The 24,383-nt window shown below is 34.6% G+C and overlaps 1 protein-coding gene across 1 annotated transcript; it reads right to left on the reverse strand.

Annotated features, from left to right (window-relative positions):
• Positions 1–10,652: 10,652 nt before the first annotated feature.
• Positions 10,653–22,625, reverse strand: LOC143614797 (serine carboxypeptidase-like 13). Its single transcript, XM_077088126.1, has 14 exons — positions 22,492–22,625; positions 21,754–21,899; positions 21,058–21,131; positions 20,833–20,955; positions 19,867–19,969; positions 19,730–19,767; positions 18,720–18,821; positions 18,552–18,638; positions 12,647–12,721; positions 11,961–12,032; positions 11,736–11,884; positions 11,534–11,647; positions 10,984–11,038; positions 10,653–10,789 (listed from the first exon to the last, which is right to left on the reverse strand). Exons 1-14 carry the CDS (start codon positions 22,614–22,616, stop codon positions 10,685–10,687), a joined length of 1,368 nt encoding a protein of 455 aa, XP_076944241.1. The 5' UTR covers positions 22,617–22,625; the 3' UTR covers positions 10,653–10,684.
• Positions 22,626–24,383: the final 1,758 nt, after the last annotated feature.

Raw genomic sequence — 24,383 nt, forward strand, 5'->3', positions numbered from 1 at the left:
TCAAAATGACAGCTATTATCCACTTATAACCGCCATTTTGGGGGTAATTGTTAGGGCACAAATTTTTGTGTTGAGGATGTATTATCCTTATGTGACTTTTGGATCAGTTATGCTTAGGATATGTTTCAGGCTATGTAGGATCAAGGATCCTCAGTACTTATTGTTCACTAACGATTGTATTCTTTGAATAATGTTGTAGTGAACAGGTATAACGGCTAAGAGACTCAATCTACCTATTTATTCGCAAGTCCATGGAGTTTAGCACGTGGTCAAAGAGCTGCAACTTATCATGGAGATAATGGCGGATTTGTAGGGAAAGTAGTTTATGTTGGTGCACATTGTGTGGCCGTCGCTTGGCGAATAGTTTAGAATGTTTATGTTGTATGCTGTACACCTAGGTAGTGGTTCACGCTGAAAGTGATCCATTTGAAAGAGCATTTTCAAATGGATACTCATTCGATCGAATGAGTTTCTGATTCGATCGAATGAGTCTGCCATTCGATCGAATAGGACTCATTCGATCGAATGAGTCCTGACCGAATGGCAGCGGGTATAAATACCAGCTTTCAGGCGTGAACAAAAGAGGTTTTTAGGGTTCCCGGACGCCGACAGGCTGCCGGATGAGGGGGGAGGCCATGCTCGACCTCCCCCTGCCATAGATCGTGATTTCAGTGTTTAACAAGCATGTAATCTTTCGTTTTTATCAATGAAATCGTTTGTTTCGTGTTTGTTTCTATCCGTGTTTGGTTATCAAACCTTCCGTCTCGAACCGGCTCGGATCGTCTCGGTCCCGACTGAACCAACAATTGGTATCAGAGCCACGGTTACCGCTAGAAGGGTCTAACAACCGATCTAGCAAGCCGAGCTCTTGATTTTATGCGTTCTGGACGTTAAACTGTTGGTGTGTTCTTCGTGTTCTTCGCGTTTTCTGGGCTGGCGTTGAAGGAGTCGAATCAGTCCATTCGATCGAACGAGTTCCCCATTCGATCGAATAGGCCTATTCGATTGACTGATTCGATCGAATCGGTCTTCCCGCTCAAAACTGTCACTTTCAAACGCCAGTGTTCCCGCCCAGACAGCCTGTTCATTCGATCGAACCAGATGTCTTCATTCGACCGAATCAGGGTCACATTCGATCGAACCAGGCTGATCGAACCAGTTCTTCATCCGATCGAATCTGTGGTTCATTCGACCGAACCAGTTCTCATTCGATCGAACGTGTTCCAGACCAAAAAAAAAAAAAAGAGTATGGAACGCCCGCTTACACGAAAATTTGCCCAAGCCATTTTTATCAGTCGGGAAGCCTTCTGAAAAAGTTTGGCAAAAATAAAATTTTTCGACAAAATTTCCGGGTCAGTGATGAAGATTTTTCTGGACATCCTCTACAAGTTGATCACAATCCAGAAAAGTTTTGGTGATAGTGAAATTTTTCACTGATATTTGCCGGGAAAGTCAGAGCGTTTAAATGTTTAACGGTTAAAGCGGCAAATTTGGAGATGAACAAAGCACAATCACCTGAAGGATTATCGTCTACAAGTTTAATGGATAACCCTTGTTCATTGAGCTTCTACAATGGTGATTGCTAGAAGAACACAAAAGAGAGTAGTGAAGAGATCAGCAGTTGGTGCTGATATTGTGGGGTAGTCAGGAGCATCTGACTATTTATGGGCCAATCATTGTTATATTTATCTTCCGCATGTGAGGATTCCGCTTTGTGGAGGGAATCAGTCTGTGATTATCTGGTGATACCTAAGGGGTCTGCTTGGAGTGTATTGCTTACGTTAATCTTTTTGATTGAGAGTACCAATTTCTCAATTGAAATTCTCTAGGCTACGTGAAGGGTTCTGCATAGTCACTCAGGTTAGAAGTTTAAAGGGTTTGGTACAACGCTTTCTACTGAAGATTTGATCGGCCTCCCGCGGATGAAGTATCCGGTCAAGCTGACCACCTGGATATGGACGCCAGCGGGCTGCTGTGCATTACTGGGTTGACTTCACGAAGGCATTTCAAGTCCGATCAGAGCAAAGGATTTACTTGGTGGAGGTGGCTCCTTAGAGTATTGATGCCGAGATCAAAATGCAATACTTAGCCGGTCCAAGAAGACAGTTTTTAGAAGTTATTTTATCAGATTTTACAGAATGGTGGGAATATTGGTTCGCAATCACGGAGTTAATGATGTGTCTTTGTCTCCGATGATGAATCTGCATACAAACTAATCTGTTTAGGGGGAGTAGCTGTGGATTGGAAGCCTCTGTCCTTTGCCCAATACATGTTGGTGAAGTAACCGTGTGGGTGAAGATTCGCCGATAGTAAGTCGCGCAGCGGAAGCGTGCATGTATTGTCAAGTTTATACATTGGGATACAGTTACTGTTGAGGGGGAATTTCTACAGTTGGTTGTTTTAAACAGATTATTTTGTCTGAAGATGTCAGCAATGGAGAACACTTTGCATCATTAACCGAGAGTTCAGTCTAAGGGGGAATCTTGCTGCAATGATGGTATTCTTCAACGTGATTATCAAGATAAAGCAGAAGATTTGACTGAAGATTGCAAGAGGTGTCTACAGCAATTCGCAAGCAACGTCCAAGGGGGAATATGTTGGTGCACATTGTGTGGCCGTCGCTTGGCGAATAGTTTAGAATGTTTATGTTATATGCTGTACACCTAGGTAGTGGTTCACGCTGAAAGTGATCCATTTGAAAGAGCATTTTCAAATGGATACTCATTCGATCGAATGAGTTTCTGATTCGATCGAATGAGTCTGCCATTCGATCGAATAGGACTCATTAGATCGAATGAGTCCTGACCGAATGGCAGCGGGTATAAATACCAGCTTTCAGGCGTGAACAAAAGAGGTTTTTAGGGTTCCCGGACGCCGACAGGCTGCTGGATGAGGGGGGAGGCCATGCTCGACCTCCCCCTGCCATAGATCGTGATTTCAGTGTTTAACAAGCATGTAATCTTTCGTTTTTATCAATGAAATCGTTTGTTTCGTGTTTGTTTCTATCCGTCTTTGGTTATCAAACCTTCCGTCTCGAACCGGCTCGGATCGTCTCGGTCCCGACTGAACCAACAGTTTATTATTTTTTGTGTATTAATTGAGCTATGATCGGCCTACGTTACACACAACCTACACAGTCTAGTTCGCAGAGATCATTCTAGCCACGCCACTTACACTTAGGATTGAATTCACCGATCTTTAGATCCACCATTGTACCTTACATTTTTATTAATATAGTGGTGATAGACGAGTTATCATCGCCCGGGGTTTTTGTGCCGGCGATCCTATTACGATCAAGGTCTTTTCCTCGTAACAAATCTATGTGTTTATCTTTATTTCATTTACATAATTCTAATTGTTATACAAGCACTATACCTCACTAAAAAATTTGGTTACATTATCCTTAAACCGATTTTTGACCAAAACAATAAGCACACTACTTCGATTTATCTTTGTATGAGGTTGTCTTTTCGGTCTTTCTTGGTCACCTTGTTTTTTCACCTACATCCCTCATTGCACATATTAGCCCAGAAGTATCAACAGAGAAACAATACTATGATATTCTTGAGTATTCTTCTCCGTCCTCGTCTTCTTCTACTGCATGGACGTTTTGGTTGTTGAGTTTTGAATAGGGCTTGGAGTTGTTGTTTTGGTACGAGGATCCTTGTTTCTTATCGAGCTGCTCATGTTTTGTTGAAGCACCCAATATTTATTAGACCCTCTTGTCATCTGCTAGCCTGATGAACCTGAGTGCCCTATTTCTGACTTCATCTAAGTTCCTTCTTAGAGTCATAACAAGATCATCATTAAAGGAGGAATCCTTTTGCAATCCCATCTTGAATGCCTCAACAGCCGTAGCCATATCAAGATTTGGGATCTCCAAGGCTTCCTACCAAACTTAGTGACAAAATCCCTTAAGGATTCATCACGAGATTGACTAATATGATATAAATCACTAGTTAACTTTTCAAACTTATTACTACAAGAAAACTAAATTTTATAAAAGATTAACTAAGTGAGAAAATGAAGTAATTGAATAAGGAGGAAGACTTAGAAGCCATTTTAGAGCAGATCCAATTAGTGTTGATCCAAAACCCTTCACAAACATGCTTCTTTGAGTCTTTTTGGAATGGGGTCAATCTCCATTATTTCTTTGTACTGGGCTACGTGTTCCTCCGGGTCAGTTGTGCCATCATAGACTTTCATGTTGGAAGTCTAAAAGCATTTTGGTATCTCAGCATCACAGATGGGTGAAACAAACCTAGATATCCCGTGACTTCCATCTGGAATCTGAGGAATAGGCATGACCACTCCTGAAACGCTAGATATCATATCTTTTAACTTTTGTAATTCCTTAGCCATAACTTGATTGAGACTTGCATCCTGCGTAAAGCCATGGTGAAATCCAACATCCTAGACACCAAGGGAGTTTGATCCTCCACTGGCCTCTTTGATTTCTTGATGTCTTCAATTTCACATAGGATCCTTTGGTTAGTCTTGTTCTGTTACTCCATGTATGCCTTAACCTGTGAACAGAAAACACAAACATCGTTGTTAGTGGTTACCCCAGGGGTAGCAGCAGAGGGTTTTGAACCTTGGAATACTGCAGTTTGCGTCTTGCTTCCAGTAACGTTGGTCCTTTCCAACTCTACGGGTGGAGGAGGCATCGGCAAGGAGGCCTTTGATGAAAGAGAAACTGATGATAGCGTAGTAGTTGAATAAGAGGTTTGTTGAGATGCCATTGGTTATGGTATTGGTTGAAAATTGATGAGAATTCTTCTGGATTAAAGCACCACTTGCCCCATGGTAGGCGCCAAATTGTTTTGGTCAAAAATCAGTTTTAAGGATAATGTAACCATATCGGTTTTGTGAGGTAGAGTGCTTGAACAACAATGGTGATTATGTAAATAAAATAACGATGAACACGAGGATCTTACGAGGAAAATCCCTTGATCAGTGTAGGATCATAGGCATAAAAACCACGGGTGATGACAATTGTCTATCACCGATATTATTAGCAAACAAAGTTATCAAGTACAAAGTGAGAACTATGGTAGTGATTACAAGAGAAAACTAAGTGTGAGTGTTATAGGAGAGTGTGTATTGAGTCTTCTAGTCGACTACCATAGCCTTTGATGAATCATCATGTCTTCTTCCAATCTGATGAATCTTAAAGGCATGTTCCTTGCTTCGTCTAGATTCCAGAAGATCTTCATAGAAAGAGGTATCCTTCTTAAGACCCATTTTGAAAGCATGTACAACCATTGCAACATCAAGGTTGGGGTATTTAGAGCTTCCTTGCTGAATTTCTAACAAACTGCCTAAGTAACTCATCATTACCCTGTGTTACTCTAAACAGATTAACTAAATAAGAAAAATATTTAATAGAGAAATGAGGGACACTTAGGAGCCATTTTAATGCAATGTCGGTCAGGGTTGAGCCAAAACCTTTGCATAAACAGGCTTCCATGAGATTCTGAGGTATGGGGTTGATCTCTATCCTCTCGCGATACTGGGCAACATGCTCTTCAGGATTCGTGGTTCCGTCATACACCTTCATGCTTGGAGTCTGGAACCGCTTCGGGATCTCATCATCACATATGGGAGGTGCGAATTTTGAGATCTTGTGGCTGCTGGACTATCCTAGGTACGCTTGAGATTAATTCCTTTAGTTTCTGCAACTCCTTCTGAACCATTGGACTAATACCAGAATCCTGCACAGCATCAAGGTTAGTCATAGAAATAGTAGCATTATAGATATTACCAGTATCAAGAAACCTAGTTGGGGATCCCAAAATAACACCAAACTATCGAGTATGAGTGATCCTGGTGGCCTGGACGGGATCACATGTTATGGCCGCAGACTGCATGGGGAGGAAGTCATCATAGCGATTCCTTTGGGATCCTGACGCCTCAAAATTCAGGTTCCTAGGTAGCAATGGAGTGAAGGATTCCTCCACCGGCTTCTTCCATTATGCCCGGATATCCTGAAGCTCCCTCAATATAGAGTTGTTGGTTCGCTTCTGAGTCTCCAAATGCTCCTTCATCTGTATTAAAACATCAAAAATGTCACACCCTCAATTTTCGACTAACGGGGTTTTACCGTGAGGTGCGTGACATACCAGGATCTAGCAATGTGTCATAACGAACAATCAATTTATAATGGAAAATATTTAAATATTATTGCTCATCATAAATGAGGTAAGTACATTTACAATAAAGTTGTTACATTTGCGGAAGCGTATAATTTATGAAAAACACTTAAAAACCCAGAATGCGTGTTAAGACACCCAGACATAACATTTCATTAAAGACTCCCAGCATAATTCGATGCTTAGTGGGATCCATGCATCCTAGACTCATTTCAACTTCGCACATGCACCTTAAACACCTGAGAAAGACATGCTAAAACGGGTCAACACAACGGTTGGTGAGTTCACAGGTTTGAGTTTAAAAAACAAGTTTGTCAAACAAACCATTTAGTAAGTAAACAGTGTAAGTAGTAAAGCATGGATAATGTATGCATTAGTAATACCGCTAGTTAATTAGACTAGCAATCACGTTACATTAGTGTGTGTTCCATTGTGACCGAGGCTGACATGTTAGTTTTGTTTGCCACACACGAATTCTAATATAAGACTAGTGTGTTTCTAGTAAATGAGACGCCCGGCGACTCCCTCAACCAAGAGCCCCGAGGGGGTTCGTCAAACCCAGTAGTACTACCTTTTATTACCCAGCCAATATACAATTGTTAACGGTCCAATGTGCATGGGGGACTTCAGTATAAGTTCACAATGTACACATGAGGTATTAAAAAGCCTACAATTATCCAAAAAGTTTGTATGTTGCATGCTTTCCCCCCAAAAGGAGAAAGCAAAAAGTGGGGTAGTGAAACTCACCTCGAATGCGGTTCAAATTGAAAGTCAACTTCTTAAGTCAATGTTGTTCTAGTGCCTAAATCACACAAGCACTATAAGTATTTGCTAAGCGATTCCTAGAACCCTTAGTATCCAAACAATTCCCTTGTTTATTTGAAGTTTGACCAAAGTTTGACTTTTTGTTGACTTTGACCAAAGTTTGACTTTTGTTGACTTTGACCAAAGTTTGACTTTTTGTTTGACTTTTGATCAAAAGGTCCAAGTTGTTGACCGTTGACTAAAAAGTTCAAGTCTCGATGACCGAAGACTAAAAATTGAGTTTTGTTGACCGTTTGACCAAAATGTTGACCTTTGACCAAAATGTTGACCGACGGCCCGTTGATGACTTTTGACCAATTCGTTAGACTCAGAATGTTTATATTATGTTCCTAGTCACAACTTTAACAACAATCAAGTGATGTGCACTTAGTCACTTTTCATGCAATTCTATGACTAAGTCTAACTTCTATTTCTTTTAACATTTCACAAGTAAGACTAACCACTTAGTCAAATAGTTCTAAGTTGACCCGTAAGTCAAAATTCAAATTAGCATAATCAATATATTACAATTTACAACTATTTTAACTAATCAATATATTGATCATCCTTAACAAATTTCAATCATCCAAAACCGATTTTTCTCATCAACCAAAACTTGAAATTAATTTACCAAATAAATCACACATGTTCTCACAAGTATTAGGTATAACATATATTTTTCTCATAATTTTATAATTCACCAAATCATACAGAATATTAACACACTACATCAATCTAATTTTTATCTCTATTATAACACAGCAGTACACAAATATTTGTCAAAAATTCTATATTTGTCCAATTGATGCAAGACCAATTGTATTAGATTCCTACTTCAATTTAAAACATTCCAGAAGTGGAATCATATCCATATCTATTTTTAACATCAATTTGTGCAATTTATAACTCAACTCAGAAACATTACCTCTAAATCAGGTTTGCAACCCGATTTTATAAATTAATAAAAAGCATTCAAACAAAGTCCAAAAATTAAGATTCTCGACTTTTTGAAAACTAGATTCAAAATACATGTTCATAGAATCAAAACTCTACCAGAAACACAAATTTATCATCAAGTTATTAACCATACAATCTAAAACAAAATGTCTGCCAGCAAGCAGATTCAAACCACAATCCACAAAAACCATGATTTTTACACCCTTATGATTCTAAATCATCAAAGATCATTATCACACAATCAAATTTCTTGTCTTTCTATTATCCATTTAATTTCATAACAATAACAAATATACTTATAAAAGATTCAAACTTCTAGACCAAAACACATACAACTCTTTTGACTTATCAAACTTTGATCATCCCCTTTCTATGATCCAAATCATTTGGATACAAGGTTCATTTTATAAAATAAAACATAATAACCTACTCACTTGATTGATCCAAATCAAAATATGAATAAGAATATGTACTAAACCATATTTACCTATTGCTTGGTCCAAGAATCCAATATTCTTTCTTCCAAATTCACCAAATTGTTTATGATTGTTGAGAGAGATTTTGAGAAAATAAAATGTGTGTATGTGTGTGTGAATTGGACGGCCAAAAGAAGAAAAGAAAAGTTTTAATCATCATTGTTATTTAATCCTCATTACACATTCATTTACACCCTCATTAAGTCATCATCAATCTTATTAAACTTTATTTTATTTAATTTGTGACCTGTTACATTTTTAAAAAGTATTTTCTAAGTAATCTGTTAACCTAAGGTTTAATAGTTCCTTTACCTAATTGTCATGCATTATATCATATGTTGTATTATTTTAATTATACAACAACTAATCATGTAACATATTAAACATGTAACACAATTATATCTATCATATATAATACAAGTAACCTATCATGTGTGACAAGTTTATTATCCTAGATATCAATAACTAGTCACTTATTCTTGTTTAAGTCACCAACGACACATTAACTTAAATGTACGCATACATGACACTACATGTATAAGAGTTCATTAACATTGTTAACAGAACTAACTGAGTTTACAAACATAGTCAACAAGATTTAACTGGGTTTAGTTAACGGAGTTAACCTAAAAATGCCGGATGTCACAAAAAATTTCATCGTTAGACATAAGGACTGGCCTTGTGTTGGGAGATCCAGATCTTTGAATGGGCACGCCGGTATAAGGCCTTGTTGTGGGAGGAAGCATGTTGCTTGATCCTCCGGCTCCTAAGATGTTAACACCGGCAATAGTCGGCTTCCTCTGGATAGCAGGCCGAGGAGGAAGTGGTTGAGCAACTCCGAAAACTTGCATTGATGAAGATGTAGCTTTTGATTGAGAGGCCATATTTGAGTATAGTTTCGCAAGGTAACGGTTTAGGATGAAAGTGAATATGGATTTGTGTATGAAAACCCCCACTTCCCCATGGTGGGTACCACACTGTTTTGGTCAAAAATTACCAAAGCAATAATTGAGCAATTCGTTAAGTGGGGTAGTGTGATCTTCAATAATATGGTAAACAAATGCGGTATAAGTAAAGGGTGACACAACGATGTAGCAAGGAAAAACCTAGGATCCCACTGAGGATTTTTGGAAAAAAACCTCGGGAGGGGAAAACTATCTTGTGCCTCAATTTATTAATAAGTAAATATAGAGTACAACTCGAGAACTGAATGAGAACAATCGCTAAATACATAAGTGTAAGTAGTGAGTGCAGAGATGATGTGTTCTAAATGTTCTCATTAGCCTCCTTTTATAGAGAATTGAAATAACAAACTAAGCTATAAATCCAAGAACCCTAACTATGTGACTGTTGTATGACTTATTCTTCAACTCCACGTGCAGTTCAACTGATCTTTCGAATTACCATCCGGACTGAGTCTTCTAGCTGTTTTACGTTGTTAGCCAAAGAGTAACCTAGAAGAATTTTAGTTAGTTTAAATAAAACAAGGTTCAGGACTCCAAACCTGCTAAGGATCACGGATGTCAGGATATTATTCAGGATCTTAGTAGAGAAATCGGCCCACAACATGCACTACATTGACTTTGTTTACCCGTCCTTTTAACGAAATGAACTTCACTCGTTTAACCCAAACCGAACCAATCATCTCTTTTATGATAAAGTTTCCAACTTTAACACTCACTACAACCTGATCAACGTCCTACCAATTTTTATGGTGACCCGACATTAAATACATAACCACTTTAACTAAAACATACATTTTCGATGTTGGTTGATCAGATTTGGTTCGAGGTCGGTTCATATCTAAATCCTGACACGTGTTTTATTTTAACCTTTCTTATAAATACACGACACAACAAACACCAATGATTCTAAATCCTTGTTCTTGCTTTAGATCCGTAAACGGTTTTGATAAAGTGTGTGTGTGTGTGTGTGTGTGTGGGCTAAAGATGGAAAGTGTGTATTATGAGATCTAGTGTTTTAGGGAGATTTAAGGAGCTTTCATAGTCTACGCCTATGGACTTTAGGCCTATTATCACACTTAAGTTCATGTTTTATGTTCAAGTCTATCACCCTACTTATTATTATTTGGCTTAATTAAATAATAACACACGATTATAAATAAATTTCCTTTCATTATTATTTTAATAGAAGTAGGATATTACATAAATGGTATACTAATAAGGACACAAAGGATCAACTCATGTAGACGAATGTTTATAAACAAGGGACAAGCTGTCCACAGATTTTTTAAAACATCGGCCACTCGAGTAATGTATGACTAGTTGCCCCATCTTATTTTCTCAAATAATCACTTGAATAAGTTTGTGAGGAAAACCACACTTGAGTTAATACCATGGCTTGTTTAGGCTTGTCAAGTGGAACTAAATGTCCTGCGCCCTGCACACCACCAAGTACATGAAACATGCTTTATATTTATTATAATTTCATCACACAAGAATAATTTCAAAAGTATTGCAAGATATTACGATGTCAGTCTCACACATCAGTTGTTTAAATTATTATATTATCATTTCAAATATGACACAATAGGCGAATTCAATAGCGAAAATGTAGTGGTCGGTGATTCTAACCTTAACCGTAGCAAATGTCAATGAATAATCATTTTGTGCATATCTTGTTACATATCTGCATAAGGAAACCAAAATTGTTATGTATATATTAACGTTATTTGAGTGTATTTTTATCACTAATTATATTTAAGAATTAATAATTTAATTAATTTTTAATATAATTTAATAAGTTTAAGAACTTTTAATAACCAATCACTTAATAATTCTTTTAATATTAATATTATTTGAAAGTAGTTTTATAACTTATTACATTTATATTTTTTTATTACAATTATAAAATTATTTTATATGTTTCTATGAAATATAAAAGGAGATAATATATATCTAATTCGTTTATTTATCCATGTATACAGTATTACAGTTGTGATTTTTATATGTAATCAGAAATTTATATATATAAAAAATGATTAAATGACACTTAAATAATATTTATATATATATATATAAATAATTAAAAATAATTGCTTGTTAAAAATTTTTTATGATCTTAATTTTTATTTTGAATTGTTAAAAGGAACACAACCCTGTATATAAAGCATAGTGATCTCACCCTCCAACTTGGCGATCAATGTAGAACGGTTTCCATGGCACATCAACTTTGATAGAGAGAGAAGTTATCCATTGCTCAACACCAACATATGGAAATGTAAAATCATGATCACCACTATATATCCACCAATAAAAAAAATGATATGCATGCGTTCAATTATGTTAAAGAGTTTGTGTGGGAAACATAAGCAATGTTACATTACCTTACAATCAAAGCACTGCATTTTTTACTCAAAAGTTTCTTATGATAGGAAAAACTACTAAAAATATCATAGGAATAACAAGATGTGTCATTTTTTCCTTGATTGTAGTGCAAGGTACTGTTGAGCGCCTCCCATTTTCCAACCTTTCCCTAATAAATAAATAAATTACGGAATGAGATATAATGATATACAGATTATATTATTTGCAAAAATATTGCTACATACTTGGCGAATGTTGAGAGCTTGCTGTACTGCTTCGTTGTTCGCCCATTTGCTTAAGGCCTTGTTTAAATCGCCCTAAATCAAGCAAAATAACGGTTTAGATTCTTTAATTTTCAAATAGAAAGGGAGATGTGGATTTCGTATTTTTATAGATAGCTTTATAAACCATGTATTGTGTCACTATCAAATTATATATTTTGAGTGAATGAAATCTTTAATCAGATAACATAAAAGCTTTTTTAAAGCACACGAATTCATTTATTTAATTAGATGACAAAGTTCTAACTTGGTGTGTTTATACAGACCAAATTTTTCATTTTTACGTGGTGAAAAAGTTGTCAGTTATCAAGATAAACCACAATAGACACCTAATTAGAAGTTACGACCACTAATGCCCATAGTTTTGCTGAGCAATGATTGCTCATCCCATGGACCCCGCCTGGTTGGTGCCCCAAATCCGACCAAGAGGGTGGTGCCCTCAGAACCCATGATCTAGGCACCGGATCCTAGAGTTTACTATGTACTTGATAATATGCATGCCTTAAAAGAGTTTATACTTCACCCCTCTTAATAAGCGTCAATGCTCTGAGAGAGAGAGAGAGAGAGAGAGAGAGAGAGAGAGAGAGAGAGAGAGAGAGAGAGAGAGAGAGAGAGAGAGAGAGAGAGAGAGAGAGAGAGAGAGAGATTACCTCACAATCTTGCGTCGGATCATTCTCATCACAAAATGGCTCCAAAACGTTTTCCAAATTAATAGCTCTTGTGCACTACAAATGAATTCGTAGCATTATATGATTCTCATCTACTGTGTATGTGTGTATGAGAAAACTCTTTCGTAGAAAGAAAACTTAAAAATTCTTAAAGAATTATTTTTAATTAAAAATAAGAAAATATTTTCAAATTTTCGTTTCTTCCATTCTTCATATAATTTATTGCTCATCAACAGGAGAAAGAAAAAGTAATAAAAAGCTATAATGCACATATGTATTATTATGCAATACTGCTATATTACACATGTACAACAGTGTATACTTTTATGTTTAATTGTGTTTAATTGTGTTTAATTGCATATATTCAATATTTGTGTATTTGTATATGTGCAGTAATGTTTTATTATATGAAAAAAATAAAAATACAAATAAAAGTCGATGTATTGCATATGTGCATTAGTGTTGTATTGCACATATAAACTAACGTGTATTCGATGTATGCATTATTTTTATATTACATATATACAGTATTGTGTATCAAATATGTGCAATAGTGTTATATACTATGCAATATAACACTCTTGCATATATACAATACACACTATTGCACATATGCACTACACTGACGAAATTAAAAACAAGGGTTATGTTTTTTTTAACAATATCAACATATAAAAATAATTACAAAAAAAATTTATAAAATATTTTTTTTAAAAAAAGTTAATTATAATTCTTAATATGAGTTTTCACTTGATAACACCTTAATACCTTAATACTCATTATATATATATATATATCTGTGTGTGTGTGTCTATATAGACACGCATAGAGAGAGAATAACAATGACCAAACTTATGAAGAGTAGAAAAATTTTGAAAAAAAAAAACACTTTTATTAATCTTTTAAAAAAATAAATACGATATATAATCAGCGAGTTACATATATGTAACTCATAAGTGACATCTATATATTTCTTGTATGATAAACATAATCTAACTTCACAAGTTAAATATATATAACTTCTTGTGTTTCAAATTTATATTTTTGACAATTATAATTAACAAGAAGAATTAATAATAAATAATAAATGTTTGATTGAAAGTAGTTTTCTTGTTTTTCTCGTAACTTGGTGGTTCTCTCATTAATCAAACATCTCTCATATATATATATATATATATATATATATATATATATATATATATATATATATATATATATATATATATATGTATTGAATCATTTCAAAAGTTTTTTTACAGCGAAAAGTGAAGGTATAGCTCCATTAATCCCTAATTTCACTCAATTTCTTATGTGTAGGTGTGTTGTGTAGGTGCATATGTACGTGTGTAGGTACATATGTTTGTATATGTGTATGTTTGTGCGTGTGTATGTACGTAGGTTTCAATGTAGCTCGGTACATTTGTATGTGTGTGGGTAGGTTTGAATGTGTATTAAGACATAAATACAACCAACCTACATACATGTAGGTAACATCATAAGAAAGAGAGTGAAAAATGAGGGATTAATGGAGTTACAACTTCACTTCTCGCTGTAATATCACTTCTAGCAAGATCTATATATATGAGAAGTATAGTTTGAAACTTTTTTGAGTTAAGAAAACCCTATGTAATATCGTTTTTTTAAATTTTTTTACATATGTAATATATGTTGTTACCTTGAATACAAAACATCAAGAAAAAAATTTGCTACATATTTTTTTAACATTTTTTTAACTTTTAAACATATTTTTCAGGAGAGGAAATCGTAACTTTATTTTTACATTTTTTTATTAACTTTAATTGTGAACCAAAAGTTTCAACCTTTAATTAAAAACATGTGATTGAGAATGAGTTGCTAAAATTTTCACCACTTAAATGGGTTTTTATTTTATTCTAACCACATATATATATATATATATTGTAACATCCTGAATATTATAATGATAAATAAAGAAATTTACGTTTAGTGATTTCGCGTTATTAAGTAAGTAATACCGAGTAAAGAACGGATCATGAACTTAGATTAATTAAGATGGATTAAGGGTAATGGGCCTTAGGTCCATAGGCTTTAAGGGATATAAATATCCCCTTAAACCATCCTAAAACCCTAACTATCATTTCCATCTTTCATAAATCTCTACACACTCAAAAAACATACACATACACTACACCTCATACGGCCGAGAGAGAGAGAGCGGATTCGAGTCCAAAAATCAAGCCGACCATTATTAGATCTTCAATAGACGAGATAACCAAGCAAACCGCGACCACACCGAACGTATAAAAGGTATGTTTTGATCCTAAATATTTCGTTTTTATAAACGTTTAGTCTTGAAACTTAGAACGAGAGTAGATCGGGTATAAACGAAACATAAAGTTGTAAACTTAATGATAAATACGAGTGTAATGAACCCGAAAATGGAAACGGCTCAATTAATGAACCCTTAACATTAGTATTGAACGTTTTTACCATAAATGTCCAAACTTTATGTCTTTCCGGGCTAAGTTTTACCCGAACTAGACCATGGGAATGATCGCGGAGTTAGTTAACGTAATATCCAAGAAATTCTCGATGAAATAAGGGTGATTTTGGTGATTAAGATTGAACAGAGACGGCAGCTGGGCAACTTCGCCTGCAAGCCATAACTTCGCCTTCATGCAAGTTCGCCTAACTGGTAACTTCGCCTAAGGCCAAGTTCGCCTAACTGACAACTTCGCTTGTTGACAAGTTCGCCTATAATTAACTTCGCTGGACCCCAAGTTCGCTGATGTTTAACTTCGCCAAGCTTAACTTCGCCTGAGTTAAGTTCGCTGAATGCTTAACTTCGCTGAATGATAAGTTCGCTTAACACTAAGTTCTCTTACAGTAAGTTCGCTTACAGTAAGTTCGCTTATTGTTAAGTTCGCTTAATGATAAGTTCGCTGGAGTTAGCAAATTAGAAAATAAATTAAAAACCTAATGAAAAATGTGTTAAGACAGTTAATGGAAATAAAATTTTTCCAAGCTGACCTGGCAGCTCGACCCCAGCCAGGGGCTCTGCCCCTTGGACCCTGCTAGGGGCTGCCGCCCCTAGACCCCGCTGCCAGGGGCGCTGCCCCCGGACCCCCATTCGTTGTGGGTTATATAAAGATAGAAATACAACATGAGTAGTAGTAGTAGTAGTTAATTGATACATGTAAATATTCTACAGTTAGCCGTGCACAGCTCAAGAAGGGAATAACGATTAACGGAGAGCGTAACAGGATTCATGTGAGTTTCTAGCCCCATTTATGTGTTATGTTTTCGGGGCTGTGTGCATACTCAATATGTTTGTTAATACGCTTATCCTAAGAGATAAGTGTATGCCTTATGTGGATAATGTGAAATGTATGAATGATTGCTTGATGGTACGTGAACGATCTTCGGATATTGCACGTACTGTCAGGTTGTAACGCTATGTATAAGGTAAGTATGATATGTATGCTTATGTGTATGAACGTGATAAAGTTAATAAAAGAAGGAAAGGATGGTTGTATGGTTGTATGGTTACGAAAAGGGTACCGAGACCTAATAATACTCGAGGTATGATGTATGGTTGTATGGTAACGAAGAGGGAATCGAACCCTACTAATATTCGAGAACTAGGGAACCGAACCCTACTAATAGTCGAGGAAAGAGGGTACCGAGCCCTAATAATACTCGAGGAAAGAGGGTACCGAGCCCTAATAATACTCGAGGAAGGAGGGTACCGAGCCCTAATAATACTCGAGGAAGCAGGGTACCGAGCCCTAATAATACTCGAGGAATGTAGGGCGTAATGCTCTTCATAACGTAAGATATGAAAGCAAGTTAGTACAAACGAAAGTATGAAAGTATGAAAGTATGAATGAAAGAGTATAAGTTTGTGTGTATTGTATAATGTATGATTAACTAGAACTCACTCAGCGTAGCTGACTTTTAGTATGCACGCAGGTGAGTAGGATGAGGCAGCTCGCTTGAGGGGACACGTGGCACTGAATAAGAGGCTGGCATCGGAAGACTCAAGGCGTTTAAGTTGATGTTTTGTTTATTTTGAAAGACAAGTTGGTTGTTTAAGACAAGTTTTGGATTGCTATGAAATGTTTTATTAAAGTTTTATTATTCTGCGAATGTTTTAATTAACTCTGATATTTAGAGCTGCGTTTATGAGTAAATCCAACACGAAAGTAGGGCTACCGGTAACGGGGCCTTACAAGTTGGTATCAGAGCGAATTTCGAGAGATTTAAGCATCCTACATGCTTAGACTCGAACAGAGAATGGGATTTAAGTAAGAAAAGAAAGAAGATGCCAGTTCAAGAATGCCATGTGTCACTCAAGCAAGATCAGTAAAGGTAGAGTGTATGATTAAATGATATATGTTAATGAGAAAGAAAAGATATGTGAACGATAGGGATAGGGATAATTGATTGTTTGATTTGACTTCGTATTATACACATGTGTATAATTTCATTTAATATCAAGTTACGTAATGTACACATATGTACATTATCATTTACCTTAAATTGTACATATGTGTATAATAAAAAAACATGTATGTACTTATATGTACATATTATACATATATGTATAATTCAGCTAAGCCGAGATGTTTTTTTATGAAACCGGGATAATAAATAAGAATTTTGATTTTTTTACTTGTTTTATTTTTTAGTTTTTCTTTTGTTTTATGAATTTTTTTATTTTTATGTTTTTTGTGGTAAAAAATAGTTCTCAAAATTTTCAATTTCAAAATAGTTCACAATCCCAATTCTATATATATATATATATATATATATATATATATATATAGGGGTGGGTTATAATAAAAAGAAATAGTTTTCTAAGAAGAGTAAGAATCAATCTAGGCCATTGGATTTATAATCTAATAGTTGAGATTGATAGTTTTTAAACTACCAAATAGTTTCCTAAGATTAAGGATTTATGCTACATAGTTTCTTAACTCTAAATTATGTGTTATTCTTACTCTTCCTACAAAACTATGTATTTTTATTTTAACCATTTTCTATATATATAATAGGAAAATTGGTTTTTATTGGTCCCAACTATTTTATTTTTGCCGACGCTGGTCCCAACTATCATTTTGGCTGGCAACGGTCCCAACTTTCGCATACGTTGATTCCACCAGTCCGCGACTAACGGAGCACTAACTCCGTTACGTAAAAGCTGATGTGTCATCCTAGTTGTCAAAATCAGATGACATGAGCATCCTACGTGGACCGACTGTGTATTATACATACTCCCAAAATCTCCAACGTTCGAATACATCAAAATCCCCAAATTACAATAAAGCCCTAATTGAACCGAAGACGGAGTATTGTGTGAGAAGATTGCTGATTTGGAGAAGAAGTATGCTGCAAGGTTGGATAATGAAGCGGAGATGAAGAGTAGAATTGATGATTTGGTTGAAGAGAAGAAAGAAACCGAGAGGAGGATTTAGTGTTTAGTTAATGAGAAGAGTTTGGTTTCGAAGGATTTGCAGGATGCAATGAACGAGTTACGGTAGCAGAAGCTTGCGTTTGAGCAGATTGTTGAACAGAAAACCAAATTGGAGAATGTTAAGAGTGAAATTGATTCAATTAGGGCTTTAGTGTAATTTGGGGATTTTGATGTATTCGAACGTTGGGGATTTGAAGAGTATGTATAATACACAGCCGGTCCATGTAGGATGCCCATGTCATCTGATTATGACAACTAGGACGACACATCAGCTTTTATCTTACGGAGTTAGTGTTCCGTTAGTCGCGGACTGGTGGAATCAACGTATGCGAAACTTGGGACCGTTGCCAGCCAAAATGATAGTTGGGACCAGCGCTGGCAAAAATAAAATAGTTGGGAGCAATAAAAACCAATTTTCTATATAATACTCACCTTTTCATAACCTTGAAGGCTATTTGAACATGCTTTGTTGGAGAAACTAGCGTTTACATAATTCCCATGACAATTGTCTATTGCCGACTGCAAGTTAAGTTGTTATACACAAGGCTTGACCAAAAATCTAAATATAGACAATTTTATATTATAAAAGTATGAGATCACCTGGTAAATATCATCTGATATGAGTGCCATACGATGAGCATATTCAAATCTTGAATTAAAGTCCATGAACTTATCAGTGAGAGGACTAGTAAGAATGTAGCCCTACATATTAAATTATAGTAGCCTGAGAAAAGAATACTTAATAACTAACGAAGTACAAAATGTAACAAAATTATTATAAAAGAGACAAACATTTTACAATAGTCTTCAAAATAATTTAAGTTTGTATTTAGTTTTTTCTTTCTTAAAATTTATTTATTAGTTATCAATTAATAAATAATTAGTAAATAATTATTTATGAATTAATTTTGTTGGCTTCAAATTGTAAGGATTATAGAAAGAGTGACCGGTGATAGAAGCATTGTAAGTTTTTATTAGAAAGCAAACAAATATAGATATGTTAAAACTCATCTTTTAAACTTTAGTTCCTCATAGTTTGAACACCTAAGTTTTCGATCTTTATCTATTAACATCTCAACTTTGAAACTTTAGTTCTTTATAAATTGGCCAACTAAGTTTTAAATCTTTTACCTTTTGTTCTCTCAACTTTGGTAATTAATTTTTTCAGCTTTTGCCACAATATTTTTAGTCTTATCTTTGGCTACCAAATTTTTACAACAAAACTTTTAGCTTCACAACTTTAATCACATAATGTTTACATTTTTACAATAAAACTTTTAGACTTTTAACTTAAGTCACATAAGTTTTACCGTAACGAATCAGACCAATACCTTCCTTGTTCTCACCACATCCACATCAAAAAGTGTGGTAGCTTTTGAGCATTTATATATTTAACGTGCTCCGCCACAATGCGTAGGTAAAAAATACTTGTTCAGGTTTAAGATCTAAAATAATAATTATGTATTCACATCAATGAAAATAAAAATTATACGAATGTTGTTTACATTGTAAAAAAGTTTTAAGGGTTTTCATCATGTTAAATTATCCAAAGGTTATCTCTAATTAAGTGAGAAAATATTATGCATATATTAGAGGGTTTAGTGATTTACCTGGATGTTGACCGTTTGATCATCTTCAAGCTCATTACCTATATAGATAATAGATTAAAGTGAAAATGATCGTGTATCACAAATTCATCCACCATCAAATTAACTAAGAAAAGAAAAGGAAATTATCAATTGCGTACCTTCATATAATTCTAAAGTGACTTTTGGAACGATAATGCCAATGTAAGAAATTCCTGCTATATATAGTGGATTCCTTGAAAACTTGGGATGGTCCTTCAAAAACTGTACGTGAGATAATTATGTGAACGTCACAACAAAATCTATATATATGTCTCAAAACACGGGTCTGAACTTTAAACAAGATACTAATCTACAACAAAGTTCTTTTCATGGGTTTAACTTTAGTTTTAATAAGGCGAACCAATTTCTAGTTGAACATGTAAATTTGTTAGCTAAATGATCGAATGGAAAGTAGTTTAAGAGCTATTAATTCGGCCGGTTTGGGAGACCCTTCGGGGAAGTTCTCTTTGAGGTCGGTTACGATATTTTGGTTTCAAACAGTGATGTTGGTGCTATGTCATGAAATGGGGTATTTGGTTCCGGCTAAATACAACATATGTCATGATTCGGGTCCCAACCCTGTGGATCACAATTTTTATGCGTGCCTTTTCAATGAGAGATCTGTTGAACATTCACGAGTAGGTGGGCCGGGGAAGTATTGAGAAGGAGGTGTTCCATGGTATTGTTATCAATTTATCATATCTTGTTAAAGAATTTGAAAAAAAAAACAAAATATACAAGTGCAAGGATATCAAGTTTGAAAACATTATTGGTGGGTGGTTTAAAAACATATCAACGTGGTGTCATTTTAGATTTTTATCTTTGATGTGTGATTTCTTTTGTAAATAAAGTTTACAGTTCCAAAAAAGAAAAATGTAACGGATGTGATATATAGTTTCAACAAAAGAAAACTCTTGTTGTATTTAGGTTTATGTTTCCGAAGGCTCGTGTTGTATTCTTATTTAATTTATGTCAAATTTTAATATACATATCTCTTAGACCCGCCAACCCATACACAGTTAAAACAACCCTGTAACGAAAAGCACAAAGCGAAATGTTGTATAATCGCTAAATTTGACTTCAACCTTTTTGATAAAGTCAACAGCGTGAGTGGTTAGAATACTATCACTGCTAATCCATCCTTCCTTGGTTTCTGAATAGGAAAAACCGGTGCCAGCAGGTATATCCACAACTAAAATATTAGCCATCTGTAATATAACAACCAACCAAACTTAAATATAATTGGTTCGCCGTGACAGATATATCAAACATTTACACGTATAATAATGTAATAAATTTATTTTGTGAACCTGCGTCCATGCGTTTGGATTCAATGTTAATTTGAGATTATCTATGCCATCATCCAAATTAAGGCTAAGTGGACCTACATATATGAAAAAAATGCATGAGGCATGTGAATTTTCATATTTATACCAAGTCAAGTCAAATACTAAGCCAAAAAGTTGTAAATGATAAAAACGGTCCAGAGTTTAAAAATTAAGATTATACAAACAATAAATTTGATGTTAAATAGCAGTGTTTTAACGGCAGTTTAACCTACTCCTAATAATACTACATCAATATCCATTGGAAACTTAAACACTCGACGTGCTAAAAAAAATAGACATCTTTTAACACACCAAGACACTATCTGATCAACTACCCTTTGGTGTAAAAAAGCAGATACATTCTTCAATGCGATACATATAATTTTACTATAATGATTTAAAACGGTATACTTAGAAATTCTTGTTTTTACTTGTTACACGATTATTTTTGATTGTTATGGCAAGCGGATTTTTTGCACCTTATAATTTATTTTACAGATATAAATCATTTTTTCCATTAGTTTATGTCTAATTACAATAGACCAATTAACAAGTAAGCGAGTAAAAAGTTACGTCACAAATAATTACATAAATAATTTTAGTCTGGAGTGTGAACATAAAAATATTACATACTTGGGCACTTGGCCATACTACAAAATTGAAAAAGAGAAAACATACCTATTTCATACAAGAGGGTAACTAAAGCGGAAGCTCCCGGACCTCCGGGTATATGAAATATAAGGGGGTCTTCTTTTGGGTTACTCGTCGATTCAACAAAATAATAAAACAATTGTACGTCTTCATTTTCCCCTACTCCAACATAACTTCAATAATCAATACAATATAATCAACATTTAGAGCTCATTTTATTATTGGAAGGTAAGTAACGTACATTGTTTTAGTAAAAAATTACTTAAGGATACTTGAAAACTCGTGAAACTTATTTTAAAACAATAATTTTTTTAATTCTATTTTTTCTTTTTTTATATGTTTTTAATCTTTGCCATATCCAGAAAGAAAATTAAAAAAGAATTATATATCTTGAAAGTATATATGTCTTACAAAGTTCCATACATATATACTATATACATATTAAATAACACAGGTCGCAAATGCATATCCTACGTACCCATGGGCATCCATGTGTACAAATCACTATAACGATCACTTTAGAGTATTGTAGAGAGTAATTTGATAGATAATTACAACATCTTAAATGAAGGCTAAATATCTTTTTACAAAATATATCACATAATAATCAGGTCTCACTAACACATGCATGCCCATGCACTTAAATGTGTATAGAACTCTTCAAGCTTACACTTAAAAGGTGTAGATACAATGACTGAAAGACACTAGACTACAATTCCTACAAATCAGAAGCTAGAATGAATAAGACATAGAGATGATACATACCCGGTTTCTAATTTGAAAGGAAGATCTTCGGAATATCCCGGAAGCGTTCTGATAATCGACTTAGAATATGATTTGATTATCATGCAGGATTGAATAGTAAGAAAGAAAATAACATATTTCATCATCGTTTCTTTCTGTCTTAACAATGGCTAGGTAGATGGATGATACTTATATAGCAAATTTATTCGCATAAAAAACGTAAGACCTACCCCTATTATTATATCTGTTAATATATATATATATATATATATAGCTGTTTTTATATTAAATTCAGCATGATACACGTTTACCCCAATTTTAAAAGCTTATCAATTGTTTTCATTATACCCACTAGGCCAATCTCCAGCTAACCTTCACGTTCAAATACATAATTAGTTGTATGCGTGAAACATGTTAGGGAGACAATAATAATATAAACGAAAGCTTGTTATCCTTTTATTTTAGTAATAAAAAGAACATTGTAAATTTAAAATAAAATATTTAACTTAATTTGAAACGGATCGAACAGATCAGAAATATTCTAAGATAGTAAGATAGTTATGCTAACATGCCTATCGTGCAAACTTGTGTCCATATACGTATGATGGTTATACCGTACCTAACCCATTTCCACATTGGTGATTACTCGCATTGATGTCTCTATCAAACCATTATTTATTATTATCACTATATTTTTTTTAAGTCCTATATAATGGATCACAACTTTGACTACAAGAAAATGCGATTTTAGGATCCCGTCGTTCCTAAAACCCTAATATGTCGACTCTAATACTTTTAGGGACGACGGGTCACCCCTTTTAGGAGCGACCCTAGTACCCCGTCACTAATAACCCTTCCGTCGTCCTTAATAGTGCTATAGTCTCCCCTAAAAGGTGTCGTCCCTAAAAGCATATGTCATCTCTATTAGTGTCGCCGGTAAAACGATTTCGGCTAAACTCTTGCAACAATCCGGTGGGTATTAGGGACGATGCCCGGTGTCCCTAAAAGTCTCTGTCATTTATAATTTTTTTTCCGTATTCCCCGCTTTTTTCCAGATGTTTTTCCAGATTTTCTAGAATACATACGCTAGTTTTATTTTGTCACAACCATTCATATACAGTAGAATCTCGACAAATTAATACTCGATTATTTAAGAAACTCAATAATAGGGTGCTAAATTAATAATTCGCTAAAATTATAAAATAATATATTTTTGATAATTTCTTTAGACCCCATATAAAATATAAATAATTAATTCCTTATATGAGGAAAGTTAAAATAAAAAGTGAATGTTTTGTGAGAAATGTAGGAAATGATCTTGATCCTTGAATTGAGTGTAACATACAAGGGCATGATCGTCCATATACTTTTTCTTTAGTTTTAGTAATTAATTGGTAATTATTCCTAAATGCCTCCTATCTTTTTGCTTGAAATCAGTGAGCTCTCATTCCATAAACCGAACCAGATCTACATACGAAACAAAGATTAAATCGGCATAGTGCTCGTCATATTCATTTGGCATTCAATATCTCCAAATATGAGAAGAAATCCACATTACGGTGCTGAAGCAATAACTAAAGAAAAAGGTGTGGATTCACAAACCCAACGCATGATTGCCACTATACGATTGTGTTTTTTATTCTCAAAACCGATGGCAATTAATTAGAATTATACTGTTCACAGCAACAAAACATTTTAATTTGCCGAATCAAAATTACAATACGTAACTTGATGTTTTAGTGAATTACAACTAATGATTATTTTTTACTTTTTGGTTTAATGCTTCTGTTACGCTTAATTGGTATGTTACCTTTTGAATTTTGTTTTAATATGTTGGTTATTGTTAACTCAAAGTGAGTTTTTTCTTTTTTTTTTTTGCTTTATTAAGGCGATGATGATCTTCAAAGAAGAAA

Source organism: Bidens hawaiensis, unplaced genomic scaffold, assembly GCF_021521415.1.
Source record: "Bidens hawaiensis isolate Kalapana, Puna unplaced genomic scaffold, B.hawaiensis_p1.1 tig00041119_1, whole genome shotgun sequence".
Classification (NCBI taxonomy): domain Eukaryota; kingdom Viridiplantae; phylum Streptophyta; class Magnoliopsida; order Asterales; family Asteraceae; genus Bidens; species Bidens hawaiensis.

Excerpts from the sequence above, each read along its gene's own strand:
- LOC143614797 (XM_077088126.1), bottom strand. The coding sequence starts at position 22,616 with ATGATGAAATATGTTATTTTCTTTCTTACTATTCAATCCTGCATGATA. Across the intron at positions 18,822-19,729 it reads ATCAAACGGTCAACATCCAG|GGCTACATTCTTACTAGTCC; the intron begins GTAAATCACTAA and ends TTTAATATGTAG. Across the intron at positions 11,648-11,735 it reads TGCAGTGCTTTGATTGTAAG|TGGTGATCATGATTTTACAT; the intron begins GTAATGTAACAT and ends GTGGATATATAG.